This window comes from Vanellus vanellus (genome assembly GCF_965231255.1).
Source record: "Vanellus vanellus genome assembly, chromosome: 1".
Taxonomy (NCBI): domain Eukaryota; kingdom Metazoa; phylum Chordata; class Aves; order Charadriiformes; family Charadriidae; genus Vanellus; species Vanellus vanellus.
Window position 1 is genome coordinate 196,202,061 of NC_138905.1, and position 23,403 is coordinate 196,225,463.

At 37.2% G+C, this 23,403-nt stretch overlaps 1 protein-coding gene across 4 annotated transcripts in view; it reads right to left on the minus strand.

Annotated features, from left to right (window-relative positions):
• The window catches only part of NBEA (neurobeachin), a gene marked incomplete at its 5' end in the record, with an annotated part of 525,299 nt that overhangs the window by 245,987 nt on the left and 255,909 nt on the right, over positions 1-23,403 (minus strand). For all 4 annotated transcript variants that reach the window (XM_082492157.1, XM_082492158.1, XM_082492156.1 and 1 more), the window contains one exon: positions 11,559-11,623. In XM_082492157.1, the coding sequence (XP_082348283.1) occupies positions 11,559-11,623 (65 nt within the window). The remainder of the gene's footprint in view (positions 1-11,558; positions 11,624-23,403) is intronic.

Sequence of the window (23,403 nt, forward strand, 5' to 3'; positions counted from 1 at the left end):
TATTATTTGGGACATCTGGGCATAGTTTTTATACCTCATAAAACAATCTAAGCTGCCTCTGTTCATGAGCAATGATAAATACATAACATCTCCATCTTAGTTGTATTTATCTGTATTACAAAGTATTCACATTCTCTGTGCCCATTTATGCACTAAAACACCTGCAAGGGACTTCAAATGGATTCCCAGAGAATGCTAATTTCCACAAGTTATAAATAAATCTCTTGCCAATACTCAGAGAAAAGATATTAAAAAAAAAAAAAAAAATCTGTGGACGCTAGTCTCTGGCTGCTTTACAGAAAATGAAAACTTTTATAGACATGCAACAGATGATTCAAATCAGCTGGCTGAAACTGCTGGTGACCCCAGCTGTATCTCCCACCCGTCTAATGGACCCTTCTGCTCCAGAGACTGAGAGACCTGATGCATTTGGGAACAACGTTGAAGGTGCTGCAGCTTTTGGACAGCATATCAGGCAAACTAAGCCAGATTTCACGTAACCTCAAAATTCCACAGGTCTTCACGGTCCAAAGCCAAGGAGATGACAAACAAGAGGGGACCAGGCAACATACCAGAGCCCTGGGTCCTGACTGCCTACAGCACTCAAATTATTAGCTTGGCCTCCACTCGTTTTTTTGGCTCACTCTAATTTCCATCCAAAAAATGTATAAGCATAGTCCAAGGGACAGTTCACTGAAGACACATTGATGAGACTGAACCAACTTAAAATCTCCTGAATGCTACCCAGGAAAGTTCTGCAGGTGTTTTTCACGCCATACCCCAGCACGCAGAACACATCATTCTAGCGGGTAGCCCTCCTGTTATTCCGAACGATTTGAAGTAAACAGGCAAAACAGTAATGATATCTTAAGGTAAAAAAGGAACCGTACAGGCTTCAGGGAGGAGCTGGACTAAGTGCTATGTAGGATGAATGAAGACTATCTGCTCTAGCAGGTGCTAATCTTAAGCAGTATGGACATAGGCCAGTCCAGGCTATTTGGTTTTATTTAAAACTGCAGACTTATCTGCTCTCTTCCTTTTTGTTTGTTGCAAAAAATCTTACCTATGGAATATCTCAATATTATTTCAACTGTGTCTAGCCAGTTGTTTCATGCGCTCTCATATCTCTATCACTGATTGTAGTTTCTTCAAGAAAAAGATGAAAAATTGTTTGTATGGTGCTCAGCACATTGCGATTACGACAAAAGTGAGGCCACAACCTATCAACACTATACAATCATTAAATAATATCATATCAATGTGTGCTAATAAGGGACATATTGTGATTCACTTATCTTAGGTGCTTGTATGCACCTAAAATAGAACTTCAAAGATTAAACTATGCTTTTGCATCTAGAAGACCATTAAGAATTACACTGTTCTTAAAATCCCTTGCCAGAAAGACAGACATTTGAAAAAGAGAAGGGTTAAAATCTAGGCCATCACTTAGAAATCTTGCATGCCTCCAAAAGAAGCCTTGGCCTGGATGTTTTGATTTGTAAATGCAAGAATGTAGGGCAGAAAATAGAAGCATGATAAATTAAAGCAGTTAAATGTGCCATCTTAGCTTTGAAAGGAAAGGCAGCTACCACAAGGTCGGGGAAGCAATGCCTTACAGAAGTTTTTGCAAAGGAACTTATTTATGTGCTTGCTCTACTTGTTCAAGGAAACTCGTTACTTTTTCAAATTTAAAAACACTACTTAAAATTTTTTTTTTGGTACTGCTTTTTACTTCCGACGGGAAGTTATCCTGTATTCTCAAACTGTATTTCTACTAAGCAAAAGATGGCAAAGGTATTATTACTGTTATATCTGGATTAAATCATGGCCAGCTAACTCTGATTGAATCTCAAATTCATATAGACACAGCACAACTCGGCATACTGTCCTAACTGGGTTACACCTGATGAACATGCATGGTAATGTTGTAATTCTTTGAATACTTTCCAAATTATCTACGTCCTTACTAACTCAACCACATGTATGGCATAGGACTAAAAAAAAAAAAAAAATTAAAAAAAGAAACCTCATACTTTTCTGGCATGAGAAAAAGTGCTTGCAACTATCTTTTGGATTCTTACAGAAAAAAAAATTAATAGAAATGGTTCAGAAAGGAACCCAAATCAGTAAAAATCTCACACTCAGTAGTATCAAAGGATGCCAATACATCAAAAAAATCTCCCTTCATGCATTGCAAGTAAGAGAAAGGAACAAGGACCTCTAGGTCAGCAAATTCACTCCTTCACTGCAACACACAGCTACGTCATACAAATTCCTTCATAAACTATCTTTAGTTTATGAAATGCATTTTTATGAAATCTAGCTCATGAAATATGTCTTCAGTTTACGAAATGTGATCGAGTTGCTTGCCTCCAGCACAGCTTTGGAAGGTTCTCTGAAGGTTAAAACCCTTTTACTTTCCAAACCAAATGTATTCTTCAGCAGTCTTTACTCTTTCATTTTATGCAAATGTTGCCCTTAGGTTTACACAACTTTTCTTCCTTCTGTTGACCTTCTGATATTCCATCTATCCCTACGTTACTAGGCTAATTAAATCAGCTCTCTGACTTTTCTTGTATGGCAAAACAGTTAGTAGAAGAGGTTGCCTTTTGGGTTTTTAATAATTTCTTACACTGATTTTACTTTTTCTGCAAGTACATAGCCAAAACTGTCAGCAGTATCTGACGAGTTCCAGTCACTATTTACATAGTAATATTAGTGTCGCCTTATTTCAATGGAAATACCTTTTCTGATGCAATTCTAGAATTGTTTCCTTTTTCTTAGCCCTATATTCTATGACTTTGCACAAGATAATTTCAGTGATAGATTTGTCTTTTACTTCCTCAGATATTTCCAAAAGACGAACCAAGTCTCTAGCAGGTATTCTCAAGAATGTGAACTCCATGTACTGTTATAAAATATTTACGTAACTTATTACCTTGCATAATATTTATATTAACACAGGTTTGAAACCCACCCAATATATCCTGATTGACATTTCAGTCATCTGCCCAACAACGCTTCTCATCCACGGATTTTTACAGAGCACTCCCTTTTGGGGAAAAGTCTATTTTCTGCGTCTTTCCCAAACCATCGTGTATTGGAGTGACCAATCCAAGTAAGAAGGAACTTGAGGCACAAAGTGCCTTAAGCCTAGAACACTTGCCTAACAGAGGGAAGATCTGAAATTGGAGAGCAGTACCTTTTTCACTCTCCTTTGGAAACAAGACGTGTTCTTTAGTGAGATCTCCTTATCACTGACAGCTGAACATTTGTTGTGACTAAATTATACCCACTGTTCTCATTCACCCTTGTAAATCCTCATCCTGCCTTAGCAAGCACCACCCTCAAAAGACCTAGTAGACAGACTGATGTTAAGACAATGATGAATCAGGCCTCCTGGTCATACTTTTTAATTACAGAAGTAGTCATCCTAAGGAGTTGTCTGAAAAGTGTCACCCAAGGCTTGCTGTACTTTTTATACTGTTTTCCAGTAATTTGTGATTTACCAAAAGAAAAAAGACATTGACCTAGAATAATGTTTGGCTTTATCCTGTGTGACCATTTCTTCAGTTGCACCACTGAAACTCCTTGGAGAATTGAACCCAAATGTGCTGCCGTGTCCTCCCCCAGCTGAGCTGATCTCAACAAGGAATTGATGACCAGCAAAACCCTTATCCTCTTTGAGCTTCAATTCTTACCGCATAAGGTAGAGATTAAGCACTGACTTGGTAACTTATGGTTTCTCTTTACCAAGAAAAGCTTGATTTCTATTAATGCCCACAAATTTAAAGCTCCCTTACTAGGAAATGGGTTTGATTTGTTTTTAGACAGAATCAAAGGACTTTCAGTAAGGAATCCACCAACAAAGCAGTCTGAAGTCACTTGTGACTCAATTCCTGGTACACTTCTACGGGGAAATGAGCTTTCTGTAGAGATAGCTGTGAAGTTTTCAGCTAAACATATGGAAAATGGCAGTAAAAAACTAGAATTAAGATATGCTGGTACTTTAAAAGAAGCATGACAGGGCTTACGTATCTGTAGGAATAAAAGTATATAGCAGGCTCTCCTTTACCTAAAAATCCAAGAGCCTCAGACTTACAAGTGAGAGCAGACTAGGTGAGAGTACGTCACAGGACATGCCGATTCATAAATATTAAAATGTTTAGGAGTCGGTAAGAAGTTCTTTTAAATCCACGTGGCTTGCTTTGCTGAATTCTGTGCTCAGTAAATTTACGTTAGAAGTCCAGTGCTTATAGGTTAAAGGAAATTGTGAAAAAGTACATGGAAGCAATCAGAAGCTCCTGTTTTTCAGGTACCGGGGCTTGAAAAGGCTGGATTGTGGACTTCCACGTTCCAAGAAGTCATTCAGGTAAACAGCCAGGGCCTGGGAGAATTTTTATTTTAGAGTTGTGGAAATAGAGACGCTGATAAGACTCCACCCAAACTGTCTTGGAAACACGTAAAAAACATAAGATGTTTGCAACACATTTAGATGTGGATTGGGATAGGTTGTGGCAAACGGTGACACTTGTACACCTATCAGAATTGAAGGATGAAAACTCGTATCTCACTATTCTGAACTGACTTTGCTATCCTGCAGTCAGTTCTTCCTAGAAATAATGTCACACAGAGGGAAAGAGGGCTCGTAGCTGTTATGCTGCTAGATAAAACAATTGTGCTTATGTTATCCAATCTTTCTTTCATTTGAGATAAACTAAAAAAGCAGATCATTCCCAAACAGCAATTTTCAAAACAGATTACAAAATGAACATTTGTTATAATTTAGCTAAGGTCTTGCTTCCTCTACTCATTCTTGAAGTTCTGCCAACTCACATGTCCAGGGAAACAGATGTTTTTCTGACTTACTTTCATCAGTTGCCCATAGCTTAATTTTTCCAAGAAGCAGCCTGGAAATATGCCACTTTTTCACCAAACACAGTTGTTTTGACAATTACTACTCCTAATGGCATTCATAAGAAATGAAACCCATCGCTGCACTTGGTATCTATAATAGGATTCATAAACTGGTCTAACTTGAAGGGTTTGAAGTTCTACAAGATGCTGTACTGCTATAAATACTTTGAAAGTAAATTCCTATAAACTTTAGGAGGTAATGTCTAATGCAGGGGTCTGATTTCTAGCAAAAGGGCAATAATGAAGAATTTACTAGAGAAAAGTTTGAAATTACAGCATGCAAAGAGCAGGTACTGGACTACAACATGAGCACGCTGGCAAGATAAACTTCATGGAGATAACTATTAAAGTTTCAGAAATGCCACAGAAGCTATAACAGACTCAGTGAAACTCAGAGTTGACCACAAAGAATCTATTCCACTCCTCATAAAGATTTTCTATTTTGCATACGAATTTTCTAAATCAAGAGGAATCTTTCTCTTTGAAATAGTGACCATCAGCCTCAGCTTTGAGATATGACCGGACCAGCTGATGTTAGAAGGTGAGAGGATGCCTCGAAACCTCAAACAGATCTAAGAACTCCAGCTGTACTGACCCTACAAATAGATAGATGGTTACCATAACAATGTATGCTTTGTCTAACACAAACTGACTATTAGTCTGGATGTAGAACTAGCACAAGCACACATGTAATAAAAGGTATGAGATTATAAAAAAGCACATCTAACAGGGAGCTCAAGTTCATGCCTCAGCCGGAAGAGAAATACAGACATTCAGTGCCCAGTTTTACAGAAGCATCCATGACAGGAATCTTCTGCTGATGGAAGATGACATTTAGGATGGATTTCCATAAAACAGCCACTCATGGTTGATAAAGGATTCCTCCAATCAAAAGTTACAATTGGTGAGGATGACAATACAACAACAGAATTTGGTTATGTCTGTCAAAGACAGAATAATCAAACACCTTTAATCTTATTTACATATTGTATCTGAGTGCTACTGCTTCCCCGGTGCTATTTTCTGCCTGGATTTGCATATATTGGATTTTGTACATCAGACTGGCATCCTTTGCAAGTTGTTCTGGTAGCTGTAAGCTACATAATATCCATGACGTCTGAAGACCTTGCATTCCTGGATGATTAGGGTGAGCTCACCATTCTGACCTCAAGGTTTCTGTGATCAAGATCATTGTCAAGACAGGAAAAAGGAACAGCATCCTTTCTCCATCCTTCTTGTACCCACCTACTAAACGAATTCTTCAAGGGGTATATCTAGGGATCCAATTGTAAATGCAAGTCATAAATCAAATATGGCAAATGACACCATAGATATACGTTTTAACACAGGGCCTGAACGTTTAAGTATTGCAGACAGTGAATAATGACTGTGAGCTCATTTACCACAAACCAAACATATCAGAACTGCCAAACTGCAACAGAGGATGTCCAAAAGAAAATTTGCTGCAGTTACCCAACAATCCTAGTTGAGGTAACATGGAAAGAATGTAAGTCTTTATTAGGGTCCTTTCAGGATTTAATCAGCGATTCATCCACATTTAAACAAACACAAATTTCCAGTCTATTTAAACATTCTGCTACTCTTTCCAGGAAATTAGTGAAAACTCTCAACAAAACAGGGTTTAAAATAAAAAGGTCTCTTGTGAATTTTAAGTATGCTTGGAGGTCCAGGTAGGTGGATAAGCAAAAGTATATATTCTCATGGCTAAAGGCAGAAAGCAGACATAGGTACAGAGATGAAATTACATAAACCAAACCCTAAAATTTTAAATCTGAGATGAAATATAGTCTCATGTTTCCTCAAATTTATATTATGATCAGACTACTCCTGCTATTTAAAATGAGAAAATTCTGTAAAAAATAAAGGAAATTATTTCAAATGAAAGAACAAGGTCATCTCTTTAAAGAGGTGAGTGTTGTGAAAACATAAAGGGGGAAGGCAACAGAAGTTGAGGAGAGTAATCCAATTCTGAAAGACTAATAGATAATGATCTGTAACATCCATCTCAGGCAGCACAGACTCCTGAGATACTCTACTTGTCAAAAACACCAAGATAGAGTACCACCAATTAACCACAACCTTCGGACCCCCATTATGTAGCCAGTTTTCTACGTATTTAGTTGTCCATCCATTCAGAATGTAGACTTCTAACTCTGCTACACGAGTATTGTGGGACACAGTGTGTAAACTTTGCCAATGTCAAGATAAATTATATTCCTCCCCATGTCCACAAATCTAGTTGTTTTATCATAGAAGGCAAACAGGTTGGTCAGAGATGGTTTAGCTTTTGTAAATCCATGTTGGCTGTTCTCAATTACCTTCCCCTTCATGCAGCCAGAAATGTGTTTCAAAACAACTTGCTACATGGTTTTCCAAGAAGAAAAGCTGACCAGGGTATAGTTCTCTGGCTTTTTTTGACTATTTTGAAGATGCGTGCAACGTTTGCCTTTCTCCAGGCATCTGTGACCTGCCCCAATTTCCTTGACCCTTCAGAGATAATAGTGATCAGCCTTGCAAGGACTTTCACTACCACCACATGTACTCCATCAGGTATTATGAATTTGTATGGAACAAGTTGTCTCAAGGAATCCTTGACTCAGTCCTCATACACTGCAGGTAGTCATCCTCCACCAGCTAAAGCCAGAGGCTTTAGAAACCTTGGTGAAGACTCAGGCAAATAAGATATTGAGCACCTCAGTCTTGTCTGTCACTAAATCCTTGGTCCGCCTTTTACTAGTAATGAACTGGTAGAAGCTCTTGTTGCCCTTGATATCTCTTCCAAGTCTCACTTCCAGTTGAGGATTGGCCTTCCTCAGTATATTCCTTACATGCTCAAGCAATGTTTCTAAATTTCTCCTTTCTAGCCTGCTTCTACTTCCACAGCCTGTGTATTCTCTTTTTGCACCAGACCTCCACTATAATTCCCTTGGTTAGCCAAACCAGTCTCTTGATACATCTAATTTTTTTCCTATTCTTGCACTTGGACAATGCTGGACAAGTCCTGCCACCTCTCCAGAGCTCCTCTGACCTCCACATCTACCTCCCATGGGATCCTACCTATCCGTTTCCTGAATAAGCTAAAATCTGCACTCATGAAGTCTGTACTCTGCTTTTCTTCATCCTCACTTCCCTCAGGATCTTGAGCTCCACTATTTCACGGTAACTACAGCCAAAGATGCCATTAATTACCACATCCAAACCCAATTCTTGCTTACTAGCGAACAGCAGAGCCAACTGTGTGTCACTCTTAGTGGGCTCATCCTGTATCAGGAAGTCACCCCCAGGACCCTCCAGAAATCTTGACTGCATGCATCACACCTTGTTGCACTTCCAGAGGATGCCAGGAAGGCTAAAGATCCCCATGAGAACTAGGGTTTGTGATCCAGATGATACTTCCTCAAATCATTTCAGGAATGCTTCTTCCTTTCCCTCACCCTGAATGGGTGGTCTGTAACAAACTCTCACCATGACATCACCCTTACTGGACTCTCATCCCGTCCTGCAAGTTACCAACCAGACTGTCATCGATCCCATTGAAGAAGTCCACACCTCTGAGCTGCTCCTTCATAGAAGAGGCAACACTCCCTTCTTGCTTTCTCTGCCTGTCTTTCCCCAGGAACTTGTATCTGTCCATCACAGCACTTTTGTCATGTGGTGCAGGCTGTCTCACCATATCTCATTCATTCCAGTGATGGCAATTTTGTGATTCTTCATGAAGTAATTCCTACTGCCGGTTTCCCAAGCTGTATGCATTTGTGTACATATTTACCTGTGGCGGGTGCTCCTGTCTTACCTCTTGTTCTTGTCACCCTGCGCCCTTCTCTTTTGACCTCATCCATCACCACCCCACTTGAATGCAGGTTGCAATCTCCTTCCCACATCATTCCTAAAGAACTCTTTTACAGCCACCATTGCAGGTGCATCCAGCTCTTAATTTAAGAAGCCTACTTATGTGTATACCCTAATGTAAATCTGAAATCCTAATTAAGTTGCTATCAGTGAAGCTCTTGACATGTGTGATACCCTCAACTTCACACATTCATAGCATGAGACTGATTAAAAAGAAGCGTAAAGTTCAAGATCATGACCAGAATGTCTCTAAATCTTTCATGTATATTATAGACAGCGTTATTCTACACTTCTAAATTAAATATCTTTGCATATGTTTTTCTGGAAAGTATTAATTTAAATCTATAGCCAGATATACTCTTGTTAAACTAAAAACTGTTATAACAGTTCCTGTTTTTAGAAAGCTGTGTCAGAGTGATTGTATGCTGAATTCTACACATATGTGTTATTCAGACCTTCCCAACAAAACATTATCTAAAACAAGAAAAAACAGAAACAAACACAGTAAATCAACAGATTTAAAAAGAAAATGCAATTTATTAAAGTGACAGGAATATAGATGTTATATTTTTAACTACAACTAAAATGACACGTTTTGTTTCAGAACATTTCTAATAAAGTCAAAGATCAGAAAGGCACTTGAATTACTTCAAGCAGAAACAACAAAATTTTGGTACTCAGAAAATCCCCTTATAGCATCCATATATTAAAAGAGACAGACATCTAACTGAAGATATTAAAAACTATGATCCTTTGCATTACATCTAAACCTTTCCCTCCACACTCAAAAGAAAAACCTTTTTCAAAACTGTTGATTTATTACCCAGGTCTCTCAAAATCTTACCCAGAAAGTCCTTCAAAATATTCTTAATCTTCATTTTGTTTTTAATAATTTAAAATTCAATCATTATTGCACAATGATTATATGCAATTTTACATCCCATTAACCCTGCTTTGTTTTAATTATAAAGATCTTTTGTTAGATTCCTTTAAATGATCCAGTTTATAATTTCAGGTTATCCTAGGGAGCACTTTAATTCAGCTGCACATTCATCAACTGTTTATGTCCTGTTAATTGTTGACAACTGCACAATTGCATTCTCTAGCTATGATTGATGAATTGCATTCACAAGTTTAGCTATTAAGCAGAATAAATATTTATAACAATTTCCAGTTAAAGGATTGTTATCTTTATACCCAAAAGGGTAAATTAAAAACGGATGGGCTGATTGCAAAGAAGAGCATTGAAGTAACGCGCACACACTTGTTCTAAAACACCTTTTTGACAAAAGTATATGGAGGAACATGTGTCTAAGAGCAGTTTGATTAGACATTCCTTTGATTGGGTTTATGCAGCAGTTCTTAAAATACTGCTTCATTTTGAAAAGTTACTGTTAGAGGGAAGTAGCGGTCAACTGACAGCTAAAAATATGCGGATGCAGGATTTGTTCAGAATGAGCATTTTATCAATAGCGAGCATGCAATAATATCTCAATGCACTTGCCTGGCTGAGAAAATAAAAAGGGTCAAAATGGGATTATATATTACTACACGAGAATATAAGCTTATTGTAATTATGCTGTCTCTTACCATATAATATTTATTTTATAATGTGCAGTACATGACCCACTCAGGTGAGCCCTATTATGGTGCAAACTCGTATCGCTGCTGCATAGCACGAAGAATTTCCAACGAAAGGACTACATTTCCAACCGCTATATTGCAGTGTAGCTTCGTGTGCGTTCAGAGAATTTATACCAACCAAAAATTGGGTGTAAGCTACATTCTCCTGTTTTCCAGATACTAATGTTCCCATATTCCTCTCTCTGATGTGTTCTACTCTTCCTTTTACATGAATGCATGATTCAACCACTGAAATATCAGCTAGACAAAAAAATATCCTATAATAAAGACAAGATTCGATACTTTGCTGTTGGTAATGACATACTATAGTGAAAAAAAGGAAACCACGCATAAAATGACAAAATGTCTTCAACAGGCATGTTGTGGTGTTTTGTTTTGTTTGTTTGTTTGTTTGTTTGTTTTCCCAACTGCACATATCCGGACATTTATATTCAAACGGATTTAATGTAGTGGCCAATACAAGTCACATACATTACACAAGTGGCTCCGTTTGTCTTTGGCATTCCACTACCTGGAAGGCCAAAGAGTCCTCCTTTGCTGCCCAGCTTCTTCGCTCAAGTACTGACAAACGTTGCCCAGGGTAGAAGATATAAACAGATACAGCATCAAAATTACTTGAGGATTGGTAATAAAGTATCTTAACAATTTGCAAAAGCAAGGCAGCTCTTACAAACATAATGCCCTGTGTATTTTACAGGACTCAAATTGGACCAGAAATTCTAGATGAAATAATTCCTCATGAACTGGTAGTATAGAGAAGTGCATCTGCACAGTGAATGCTGTGCTCCTAAAACAGATGGAGCAGCAGATGGGTTTACAGATCGGGCTGCCTGGACTCTCTGGGTAAAACAACCTTGCCGCTCTGGAAAATGGCGGTTCAATTCTCAAACAAACCCAAACCTATATACAGTTCACGGGAGCTCTATTTCCTTCTGTCAATAAACAAAATTTTCAGAATTTACACATTTTCAAGTCAAACATTTTACTATATAAAGTATCTATACAATAAATCTCTTAAATAAAATGGCCTTTTCACAATCTTTTTGGAACAGATGGTGAGGAAGTATTATCACCCAATGGAATAAATGCAAAATGACTACTTGTTCAAAAGCTTTAAAATTAATTACCTTCCTTCATTGATGAGCTCAATAAATGCAAGTCCTGCATTCTTCTGAATAGAATTTTGCCATTCCTAAGAAGATAAAATATAACATGATCAAAACCCAAGGATTTTAAACCACATTTCTGAAGCTGACCCTGATGACTTCCTAAGGAGCTGGAATTTAGGCTGAGCTTAATTTAATGCTTCCCCACCCCCACCCCCCAAGAAGAATGACCTGATCATTTAAAAACTGTAATTCAGTCTGATTTTCAAATAAATTTTAGGTGGTCATGTTTTCAGTTTCACCCTTAAGCAAGCTTTAGCTTCCTTGTCTAGAGAACACGAAAACGCATCTTGTTTCTCCAGTTCATACAGTTGCCCAATATTGAACATATTGAGTGCAGCAAAGTACGGCAGCAGGAGTTTCTTCACCTTGCTTCACTGTTACACCTAGTACATTTTATCATATAGGGGAGGCAATAATCTGTGTACCATTCATCCCTCCTTGAGTTCAGTCTTTGTTTTTTCCCCACTGTAAGTGGAAACAAAACCAGTCGCTAATAACAAACTGAGTTTTAAAAATTCTTTTACTATTAACATGGATTTCCAATACAAACTTTTGAAACTGATTTAAACCACTTAATAGTTATTAAAAGATAACAAGTTTTGCTTCATATACTACTAATTTAAAGAGAAAATTCTCAATGCATTACAAACAGCTTTTTGCCATACAACCCACTGCCTCTATCACACCAACAGACTTCTGATACTTGAGATGCAAAAGGTCTCTCTCTAGCAAGTAAAGATTACTTTCTTTTGGGATAATTCCTTACAGCTTTTCTTTAAGAGTAATACACAGTTCCATACAGAAAAAAAAAAAAAATCAAAATACATTAGTCAGATTACAGTCCAGAGAAATTTTCTAGTCATATACTTCGTGTTAGGAAGACAAATAGGTAGAGAGAGTTACAGTTACAGAACTATTCTGCTTTACATTTCCTTCCTTTTTTCCAGGACTGAAAAATCAGGTAGAAATCCCCAATGCCTCTTTCCTGATATGGGCAAAAAAGATAGCTTTGCACAGCTAAGTAAATTTTCTCAAAGAATAGTTGTGAAAACTAGTAACTAATCAGCAAGGGGTTTCTTACTGAGCTTATGAATATTCATAATTTGACCAAGTCATGCATCTTAAAAAAAAAGCCCCAAACCAATAATCTTGTACTCATGATTGGTTTTATAAGAGGCAAGCTACTAAAATACCCAAACAATGAACACACTCCTAACCTATTATTGAGCAGTAAGTCCTGATTAGAGAAGATGAAGTATCAGCACTCAAGCTTCTAGCTTGTGGGCTAGAAAACCATTGTTACAGGTCCTTTCTTCAGTGCTGTTGATTGTGTTCTTTTCCAAATCCCGTAACTGAGGCAAGTCTAATGATCTAATTTTTGGTAGCAAATAAATCACCTTGGTATAGAACAAAGTCACTCTGAGAAACTAAGAAGGATTCATTTGCGTAAACATAGGCACCTAGTGTCATTTTAAGAAACGGCAGTCCAGGTTACAGATAGTATTCGAGGTGTAGCATTATTATTTTTTTTTAAATCAGAGCCTTTTCTTGAACACTATAAAAACTCTTATTAGCATTTTCTTTTGAGACGCTTTTCTGCACCACAGCTGCTATGATTCTGCAGTCAGGAAAGCAGAATTGGTGTGACTACAATTCAGGAAAGAAGTGCTGAAAAGAGAGAAGACAAAAAAAAAAAGCTTCCTAAGAAGAAAGCATGCTAATTAAATTTTTAAAGGGAGACACCTATGACTGCAAAAGACCAAGAGATTCTTCAAAGTCTTTTATCAGATCTTTCTGCTCAGTGCAAGCCTCTCAGATACTGCAGGACATCCAAAAAAGCTAAGTGGATTTTAGGTGAGATATCTTAAGGTACCTAAAAAGACATTAGATAAGTATGTGGAAGTAAACAAATCTCTTCTTATGTATCCATAGGTTAAATATCTCATCAATTTATCCAAAGTAATTACTCACGATAAAAATGCGTGAAACCTGCCCAACTATCAACCAACAGTGAAAAACATCATGATGCGGAAACAGAAAGAAATCAGGATTCACAGTTCCTGCATTGCTTCACTACAAACTCACTACTACAAACTTCATTACAAACTCCCAACCCTCCATTAATCCATCAATAAGGGAATAATTATTACTGTTATAATTCCCTCTCAGTTTCAAGCATAATTTAATATAGCAGAGTCATGATCCTGAGAGGTGAACTCTACCTGCGAGGAGGCACCCGGTTTTCTTTTTTTCAGTTTCTTTTTAAAAGACCCAAACAATAAACTGAAATACTTAGAAATGCCAGCATCACAGTTGCCTTTGCAATGGCCATTCAGATCACCACATGCGCTTTATGAACTGGATTAGGATGTGGAGTTATACACTCAAAGAACGCGCAGTGATTTTGTTTATATTAGCATAGATTCCACAGGAAACCTTTCTCACCCTCAAGATGCAAGAAGCAGAAAGATAAACACCAAATGTAACGGACACAGTGACGGTGGTTAGAAAATTTATGCTGTAGGCAAGTAGAATCATAGCATAGACATTTGGTTATTAGCAGCTAAGTGCTTGAATGACTACTCTACATCTCAGGTGGTTTTGGTGTAGTTCACATCCTGAATCTTCTGGGCCTTAAAACAAGAGCTGGGAGACTTTTCTGTGCCTCAAAAATGCCGATGCCAATCACATGCTGAAGTCACAGAAAAGTTGGAGCAGAGAATTTATCCTACACAGGAAGGATGCATTGACCTTTCTTCCCTTGGGCCTTCTGCTTGATAGGGCAGCAGGGAAGAATACTACTGCCCGTAGTGCACCTCTCAGAACAAAGGAAGGGCATAGAAGGCTCAGGGACAGAGGCACATTTACAGACTGTCTAACACAGACAGTGGTCAAGAATGATGACAGTTATCACTTCTTTGTACTAAAACCAGAATGAAGACATCAAATTTCATTTTTAACTTTATTCACATTGAAAGAAATAAAAAAAAAAAAGTCTTCATACACAATAATTAAAAATTATAACTTTAGACATTCAGTTCAATTACAATCCACTATGGCTATGTTCTAAATATTTTATATTATGCAAACTTTTAATGAAGACATCAAAAATGTACTAACTGATTAGGATGATGATAATCGCCACCCCCTGCCCCCACCCAACTTGTCCTCCTCCTCTATTCTATCGTTGCTTGAAAAGCACCACTGCATCCAGAAAGCATCAGTACATGTTCCCTGACAGAAGGCTCAGACTGAATCCTGTTATGAAACTGTCCATGCAGAGGAGGAGAGGAGATGAATAAAACTGGGATGAGAGTAAAAAGCTAAAACTTCTAAATAATAAACCAAAACATGGTGCAGATATTACTTGAAATTCAGGGTTGGTTTTTTTTTTTTTTCTTTCAAATCATGACATATATTTTATTACTCTCCGATATTCTTACAATTTTTACTTTTGAGTATATTTTCCTAGGGCTATTTCTTTAAAATTCGTCAATCCCCAGTACACACACACACAAAAAAAAAAAAAAAAAAAAAAAGGCTAGACAGTATTAACAAATTTAGCAACATGTTAAGTTGATACCAGAAAATTTGCACGGGGAAAAAATAATAGTGAAGAAGCAAAAAAGGAACAACTAGGCTTGGTACACTAAGAACTTGTTTTAGTTTATATTATACTTCTTTTCAAATCAAGCTTTGCTTACAATAATTTTAAAATTTTTATTCAAGATGATTAGAAAATTTCTTAGAAAAAATCTTGTTATAGTATTAAAATTAACTAAGAAATTTGACATAATATCTTTATTTAAAAAAGGAACAGTGATTCTCAGAGTGTTAATAATTTATGTGAGACCTCTCACCCTTTTTAATTTCTGCAAGGAAGTCTCAAATTATGGCACAAATTAGAAGTTTCTCAATAAACTGCAGTTACTGAATGGACAGATAAATGGTGTAGTAATCACCCTACAACTCTCCTTCCACTACAGGTACCACTGTCTCAATCGGTTGTAGCTTCTTTGGAATTCTCTCTTCTCCACATCTTAAACTAATCTGAGCACTTTTTTTCTTTTTGTCATATTGAATATTTAGTGAATTTTCTAGTCTAAGGTATTAACAAGTCAGTTGATACTTCTATTCCTCAATCACTGTATTTTAATCATAACTTCTTGAGACAGATCTGTTATACTGACCCTCTTCTTTCTAAACCCTTGAATATGTTTGGAGAAAAGTCTTGTGCAGAGCTGAACAGGTGCTACCTTTTACCAGGATAAGGAGGAGGAAATTTTATAAAAATGCATTTCCAATTCACAACATGCATGTAATTTAGCTTGGGTTTGAACTCCATGTTGTGAAGTTACCATCCAAAATCACAAATAACTTGCTCTACTTCTTAAGAGGAAAGATTCAAAGGAAATGTTACAAGATTGAAGGAAATTTTTGCCATTTTCTTTATGGCAGAAAACCACGTCCATTAAAAGTAGGTAAAAACAGTAAAACCAACTGATTTCAAGATACAGCCTCATAAATTTTTGATCAGATTGCTCATAAAGTTTTGAGAAGATTATACATTTTTTAAGATCATAGGACTGTCCCTACCGTTCCTAGAAGAATCGGGCTAAAGATATTGGAGTCTTAAAACCTCCCATTATTGTTTGGAATGAGAATCAGATCTCAGAATTTCAATTTTACTGCCTTTATCCTTCTCTCACACTCACATGTATACTGCTGATAGATGATAAATAAAATATGGTTTTGGTCTACTCTTTCAAGCAAATTTGGTATCAATTTTAGGATTTTATGATAGGTCATCCATTTTAAAAGTGACTATTTCCCACAATAAGGAAGTTGCAGAATGACTGACGACATCCTCCTGGAAGGCAAATCTGCAAGTATTGGAATACACTGGGCTTCTGGCCAAATCACAGAAAGGAAAAGAATGTCAAACTTTCACAACACTATTTATGTGAATATGACTTTAACAATGCAACAAAGGTAATAGGAAGTTTCATATTTCACTTTTAGCAGACTAAAGCCTCATTTTTCCTTTCTTTTCTTGGATTGGAGTAATACGTTAATTTTTCGCTTTCTTGGAAACACACAGACCCATTGCCCTTCTGATCACCTGTGGTAAGTGCCCAATTTATCCTGGAGAAGAAGTCAAACATTCCCACAGGAACATTTCACTGGTATCTTAGAAGAAAAACAATAAATTAATCCACAATTGCAAAAAAATTTACATTATCGAAACACTAGGGAAATGGCCAAATTTATTTAGATGATACAATATTAACCTTAATCACCTTGTAGAAATTCTGCACATCTTCTAACGCAGACAGAAGATATGTGCTAAAAGATACATGCGTTTCCATAACTTCTAGAGCTTCCTTCCTGACTGGAAAAATAGTTCTTCATTTAAGAGACACCAAAAATATTATTAACAACATGTGTTGCTACATATGACAACTAATCCTAAAAGACAGTCCACTTATAACTCAACCAATTTTTGATGTTAGAGGTGGATAACTAATTTGAAGTCTTCCAAAACGCACTATTAAAGAGAAGACTTTTTGATGAACAGAAAACTACTCCTCACATTGTCTCCATTTGTCTCCCAAACTACACTGTATTTATTAATAATGATGGGCTCCAATAATGACCTTTTGCACCCTTTCTCAGCCCTTTAAGAAATACCAGCTGACTCTTCCTGACTTCCTAGGTGTTTTCCTCTGATCTAAAGATCCTTCTCAATTGTAGTCAACTTCATAGAAAAGGCACCTTGCCTTATTAGGATATGGGGAAAGTAATTCTTACAGTTTGCTGATCCTGCCTGTTTTGCCATGAATCTAGAAGAGATTCAGATCAGCATCTCACTGACGTGTAATAAATGTAGTCTTTGATATTTTTTGACAAGAATACTCTGACAAGGACAGGCAAGAGAAAGGACCAGAAGATCCATGATGACTCTGGTTTAAGTAAGATTCTGAAGAAAAGATGCTGCTTATTACTAAAGGCAAAACACAGAAGCAGTTTTCTGAATGTATGGGGATCTGGAAGGACATCTCACAGAATAATCAAGAGAGTAAACCTGCCCAACATGTAGGAAAGAATACACCGATGGTTTCCATTTGAAAGTCAGATTATCAAAAGCAGATGGCCAAGAGTTGAAGACTGAGATTGGGCTGGAAGACATTCCACACATGGACAAGGAATTAATGCAAGAAAATTCTCTGACACCCCTTTAGCATTAAAAAAAAAAAAAAGATAATGCAAAATTATCATCTTTTGGAAAACTTCTAGAATTCTATAAATAAAGGGAGAAACACTGGGGAGGAGGAGGGACAAAAAAACACAAAACACCCACCGCCGCCCCCCCAACCCACTTAATTTCTAGAGCAATAAAATATAAAGGAAGAAGTTTTCTATTTCCCCTGTAGCTTGTACTGGAGTTCATTTCTGGGTTTGGAAATTACACTACGTGTGGATAAGAACCTACGTGTTATAGGCTGTGTTCCGGATTGTGAAGAGCCCCAAACCAACGTCAGAACATAAGTACGTGTTTAATCTGTACCACATTTGATAATGGCTAAGGACACAGCAGAAATGTTGTTTCTCTCTTGCTGGACCTTTATATAGTCCAAATAGGACGACAATTATTAGAGAAAGTACTCACTTCAGCTACAAAGACTTTATTTATTGAACTTAAATTTGGTTCTGTGAAAAAAGTGAAGTTACAAACCCTCAATCTGGAGCTACATGACCGACATTTTCATACACCTTTCTCGTGCGTTGTCCAGTGTATGACAATCTGTGGGATTTTTGTTGTTGTTTTAACCTATTTCTCTTCCACCAAATGCCAAAATTCCTTTCTTTTTTCTTGACTGCCACAGGGACAGCCTTTCTTTCCTACAGCCCCAGCCTTCTTACCTGCCACCTGCTATGAGCTATTGCTTTCATGGCTACTCTAAAAGTGGAATCGGTTAAAAATGACTATTTTACCCACAGTCACATTTTATTTTGACGTGACTGTTTCCACCATTGGATGTATTGGTGAAAGGGAGTGAGCAGGAATATGAAACTAGGCATGCAGATGATACGATACCCTCTGCCAGTATGATTTGGGCCAGAGAGAAGCGTAAGTTGAACGTTGAAACTGCAGCCTAAGGGTATGATTCCATTAGATGCAGATATCTGAGTTTACAGCTTGCTGCCATGAAAACATGAGTGGTGTTTTCTCTGTTCTCCTCTGTACTCCCTGATTTGCATTCCTGAATCCTTCTCTTTGAGTAGCTCTGGTGGGTTTTGAACTTGGGTCTCAGCCAGGCTAACCCACTACACCAGGAAACGAATGTCTGAACAGTTTGCAGGTGTGTTTGTGTCTTCTGAATATCAGCACTGGTACAAAAGCGGGCTTAGCAAAGAAGAAGCTGCAGGACAGAAGCTGTGTAGCAGATCCTTTGTTAAGATAACTGTTATCAAGATATGCTGGAAAAATGGATTACTGAAACAACGAGTTTCTGTAAGTTTGCACGTGTGTTTCTATGTATCCCTCCCTTCTACACAAAACTTTAATTCATATTTTTCTGATGGTATGATATGCAGCATTGTCTCCTCCTAGCCACACTGGTAGAAATACAGAGACAGGGGATAATCATAGAATCATACAATCGTCTAGGTTGGAAGGGACCTTTAAGATCATAGAGTCCAACCATCAACCTAACACTGCCAAAACCCACCACTAAACCACCACGTCTACGTGTCTTTTAAATACCTCCAGGGATGGAGACTCCACTGCTTCCCTGGGCAGCCTCTTCCAGTGCTTAACAACCCTTTTGGTGAAGAACTTTTTCCTAATATCCAATCTAAACCTCCCCTGGAGCAACTTCAGGCCATTTCCTCTTGCCCTATCACTTGTTACTATTCCAACAGGACAAATGGGAAAACATGACCAAAGGTAAAATATCCAACTTGTTTCATGATTAGGAAAAAGAAAGATTGAAAAATCACACCTCCACAGGAGTTTACATAACCGACCTTAATTTTACTGTTGAAGTTGTATCAGACTTAATTGCCTAGGTAGATTAAGTCCCAGGTTCATTATTCTTTAGCTTAAAGAGAAGTCGTCATTATGTCATTTCTCTTCAGCCTTCCTACCGTAGTTGGTGTCAAAAAGACAAACGCAAACACTTCTGCTGGTGTGCTACTATCACAGTTACTCTGAAAGAGCTGCCACTTATCAGACAAAAATTAAGGAGTATGAGAACTGTAGGAATACCTTTGGAGGGAATAAATAAGGACCAATAAGCATAATTAAAGTTGAATCTAATACTGGCAACAGGAGTAAATGCATACAAAATTATTACAAAGAAATCTATAATGAAAATCAAAAGGTTTCTAATAATACATAACATTAAAATGTAAAATAGACATACAAACAGTGTAGTACAGAAATAAAGCTAACTGTCTTGAGAAGGAGCCTGGTAAGATACCTGTGAGGATAGTGCTTGATGAGAAGGCACCGTACAGCGGAGCTGGAGAATTCCCACTTAAACTTTTATAGAAAGCCTTGAATAGAGTATGTATAATACCAAGACACATGGATTGTGTTTCTGCTACATGAATCCCACATTTCATTTCAGGGCTTCCGGTCATCTGTAGGGACCTGAAAAGGGTTTCTTTTTCTGCTTGGTTTCTGTGTTGGTCATCTGCCAGTTTCTGAAGCCCAAGAGCTATCCCAAACTTTCAGGCAGAATGTATGTTTAGATGTGCTAGTGCATACTGAAATCTCTCTTCTAGGTTGATAGGTCTTCCTATATTCTCAGAGCTAAACCTATCACCAAATGTATGAAGTGAGAATTTCCTTCTAATTTGCACTGGCAAGGCACTTCTTTTTTTTTGGGGGGGGGGGAGGAGAGGAGGGGGTGTTGGTTGATTTGTTTTTTTTTCCACCTCTTGTTGGAATGGGATTAATTTCTTGATATTATTTGAAATTTTTTCTTGCCACTTAGGACATCAGGCAATGCACTCATTCGCCTCCCCTCTCCCACCTTCTGCCCCATTTTGCCACTTTATAGTCTTGATTGCGATAGTATATATAGTAGTATACAACTACTATGCTTTACATATGTCAAACCACTGGAAAACATTTTATAGACTGTAGAGAATGGGAGCAGATCCTTTAGAGATCTTTTTCGATCAAGTATGGGCTCAATGGCTGCCTGTGATATGGAGAGACAAACTGGATTCAGCCCAAGCAGCTTCTAAGTTTCCAGGTTAATAGATAAGACAATGAAGACAGACACAACTCATTTATGAGGCTCACACTGTTAACCAACCTTTGAAAGGCTTAGCTGAAACTCAGTTTACCCATTAATTACATACAGGAGTTTGTCAAGTTATGGGTATACTCTTGGTATAGTTTGCTTTATTTAAGGTTCTATAATTTTCCATAAAAGTAAACAATTTACAGAATCTACTTACAGCTTAATTATGAGAGGGAGTCAGTGTTATCATTTATTTGAGAGTCTCCTAACAGGTTTTAATTGCCAGATTTAATTAAAGGATTCCTTGGTTATGTATATCCTTTTCCTCACTCCTCATACAGCTTTTTTAATAAAAGCCCATTTACAAGGGATAGCATCTAAAATAAATCTTTTTCCTCAACACAGTGATTCAGAAGCGGACTATTTTCATTCTAGTTTTGATATTTCCTTTGGAAGCTCCTGAATTACAATCTTGATCAAACTTCCAACGTGGGGGGAGAAGAAATCAACAGGACCAATGATGTATTGAAAACTACGAAACCCTGAAACTCGTCAGATATTCTACACATATTCTACAATCACAAATGACATAGCATTTTTTCCCTAAAGTAACCATTTATCCATTGTAATAGTCATATTTTTAAACAGGTCAAGTAGCAAGATGTCTTAAATACTAAGACACTATTTTTTGTTTAAGAAAATAAATTTCCCCTGTTAATAGATAAGATACATAAAAATACAAGTGGCATGAGATAAAACTCCTTTGGGATAACATCATTCAGTTTCTGCAGAAGCTGTATCCCCGAAGAGAAAAAGTTGCAAAAGATCTGGAAGTAATTAGAAACTATTGTAGTGTTTTGGCTAGGGAAAAAAAAATAAGAAAGAAAAAGAAAAAAAGTAGTTGAAATTTAAATCTGATGTAAGAAGAAACTACACTGCAAAAATTAATGTATTTTTTTAAAAAATTGTATGGTTCATTGAAGAAGTCTGCCACTCCAACAGCAACACAGCTGTGACATGCTCAACTAGGCTGAGGGAACAAAGACCAGCTAATCAAGCACAGATCTTGTCAAACATAACACATCTTCATCCGTTTTATGTTAAAATAGACTAAATCCACATGAAAATGCCTGTTGTATGAAAAGTGAAAATCATTACATGTTTATTATCAACTATCTAGAAAAAATATATTTCAAGTACTCGGATGTATGCTTTTGGTTTATATAAGAAATAAAGAAAATAAAGTCTTCAAATTAACCTAAATTTTAAGCTAGTGAAGTAGGTGACACTAGGAAAAAATACAATGGGTGCAGGAAAGCAAGTTACAGTACAAGAGAGATTCTGAAAATACAAAGAGTAGAACTTTTTGTTCTTCCCCAAACCCACAAATGATGCACTACCCTTACAGGAGTTCCTTTAAAACTTAAAATGTATTTTTCACAGAAACTCCAAATTCCTTTGGGGGAAAGGCTTGATTGCATATCCCTCAGAGTCTAAAAGGCTGCCCATATGAACTGAATTATCCATGACATGTACCTTCAGACATTTGTAATGTGATATTTCATGTAAATTTAGACCATACCTTGGACGTGAGCCGCTGGCAATGTTGATTTTATTCAGGAGCTCAGATAAGAAAAAAAATTCTGACATCCTTGCTAATCTGTAGTCGTTAACATGGAATTTCCAACATAAAGAGCATAAAAGCATCTAATTTGCTGTAGCAAATGAAAGGAAAACAAACTTTGCATTTCCCTTTCCTTTTCAATGTCTAAAGTTACCCCGTTCTGTGCAAACAAAATTGTACTTTTCAAAGGTTTTTAATATCGTCATCTGTCTTTTGAATGACACGTTTCAAACTTCCTCACATAATCTGTAAAATGTCATTCCATTAGAATATGAAGGATTTACCCATGTGAGGAAGAAAAGCCCTAGTTACGTTAGGATTATTAAAAACCGCCGTACTTTATATAGTCTTTCCAGTCCATATTACTCAATTTATCATATGGAAAAGCTCAGGTAGCACTATCTGCGGGTTTTTGTAGAGATGAGTTAACCTCATTTGCTGTGGGCAACATCTCCTGAACTGCTAATTCCAAGTTCTGTTAGCTATAGGCTTGATTACGCTATTTGTCTGTCTGCCATTCTCTTCTTCTATCCATCAGTACTTTTAGAGCATTTACCTCGTGCTTTCTGTTGACAAATAATTTTAAAATGTAAATAGAAAAAACTGTGGTGTTTTTTTTTTTTTTCCCTGCAGATTTACAGAACTACAGACCTGATTGTTCAGTACACCTACAGGATTAAACACAATATTCTGCGCAGATGCAATTTACAGAAGCAATACTTTTGGTGTGAGGAAGGCGAGGGGAGGAAAATGCAATTTGCACCACTACAGCCCCCTATTGGCCAAGTCCTGTAGAAACATTTATCACCAACAAACATTACAGCAGTAGCTTCTGAAGCACTTAATAATAAGCGGACATCAGGACAGAAATTTTTCCATATTTAGAAGATAAGGAAACAACCCCGAAGTATCAGATGGG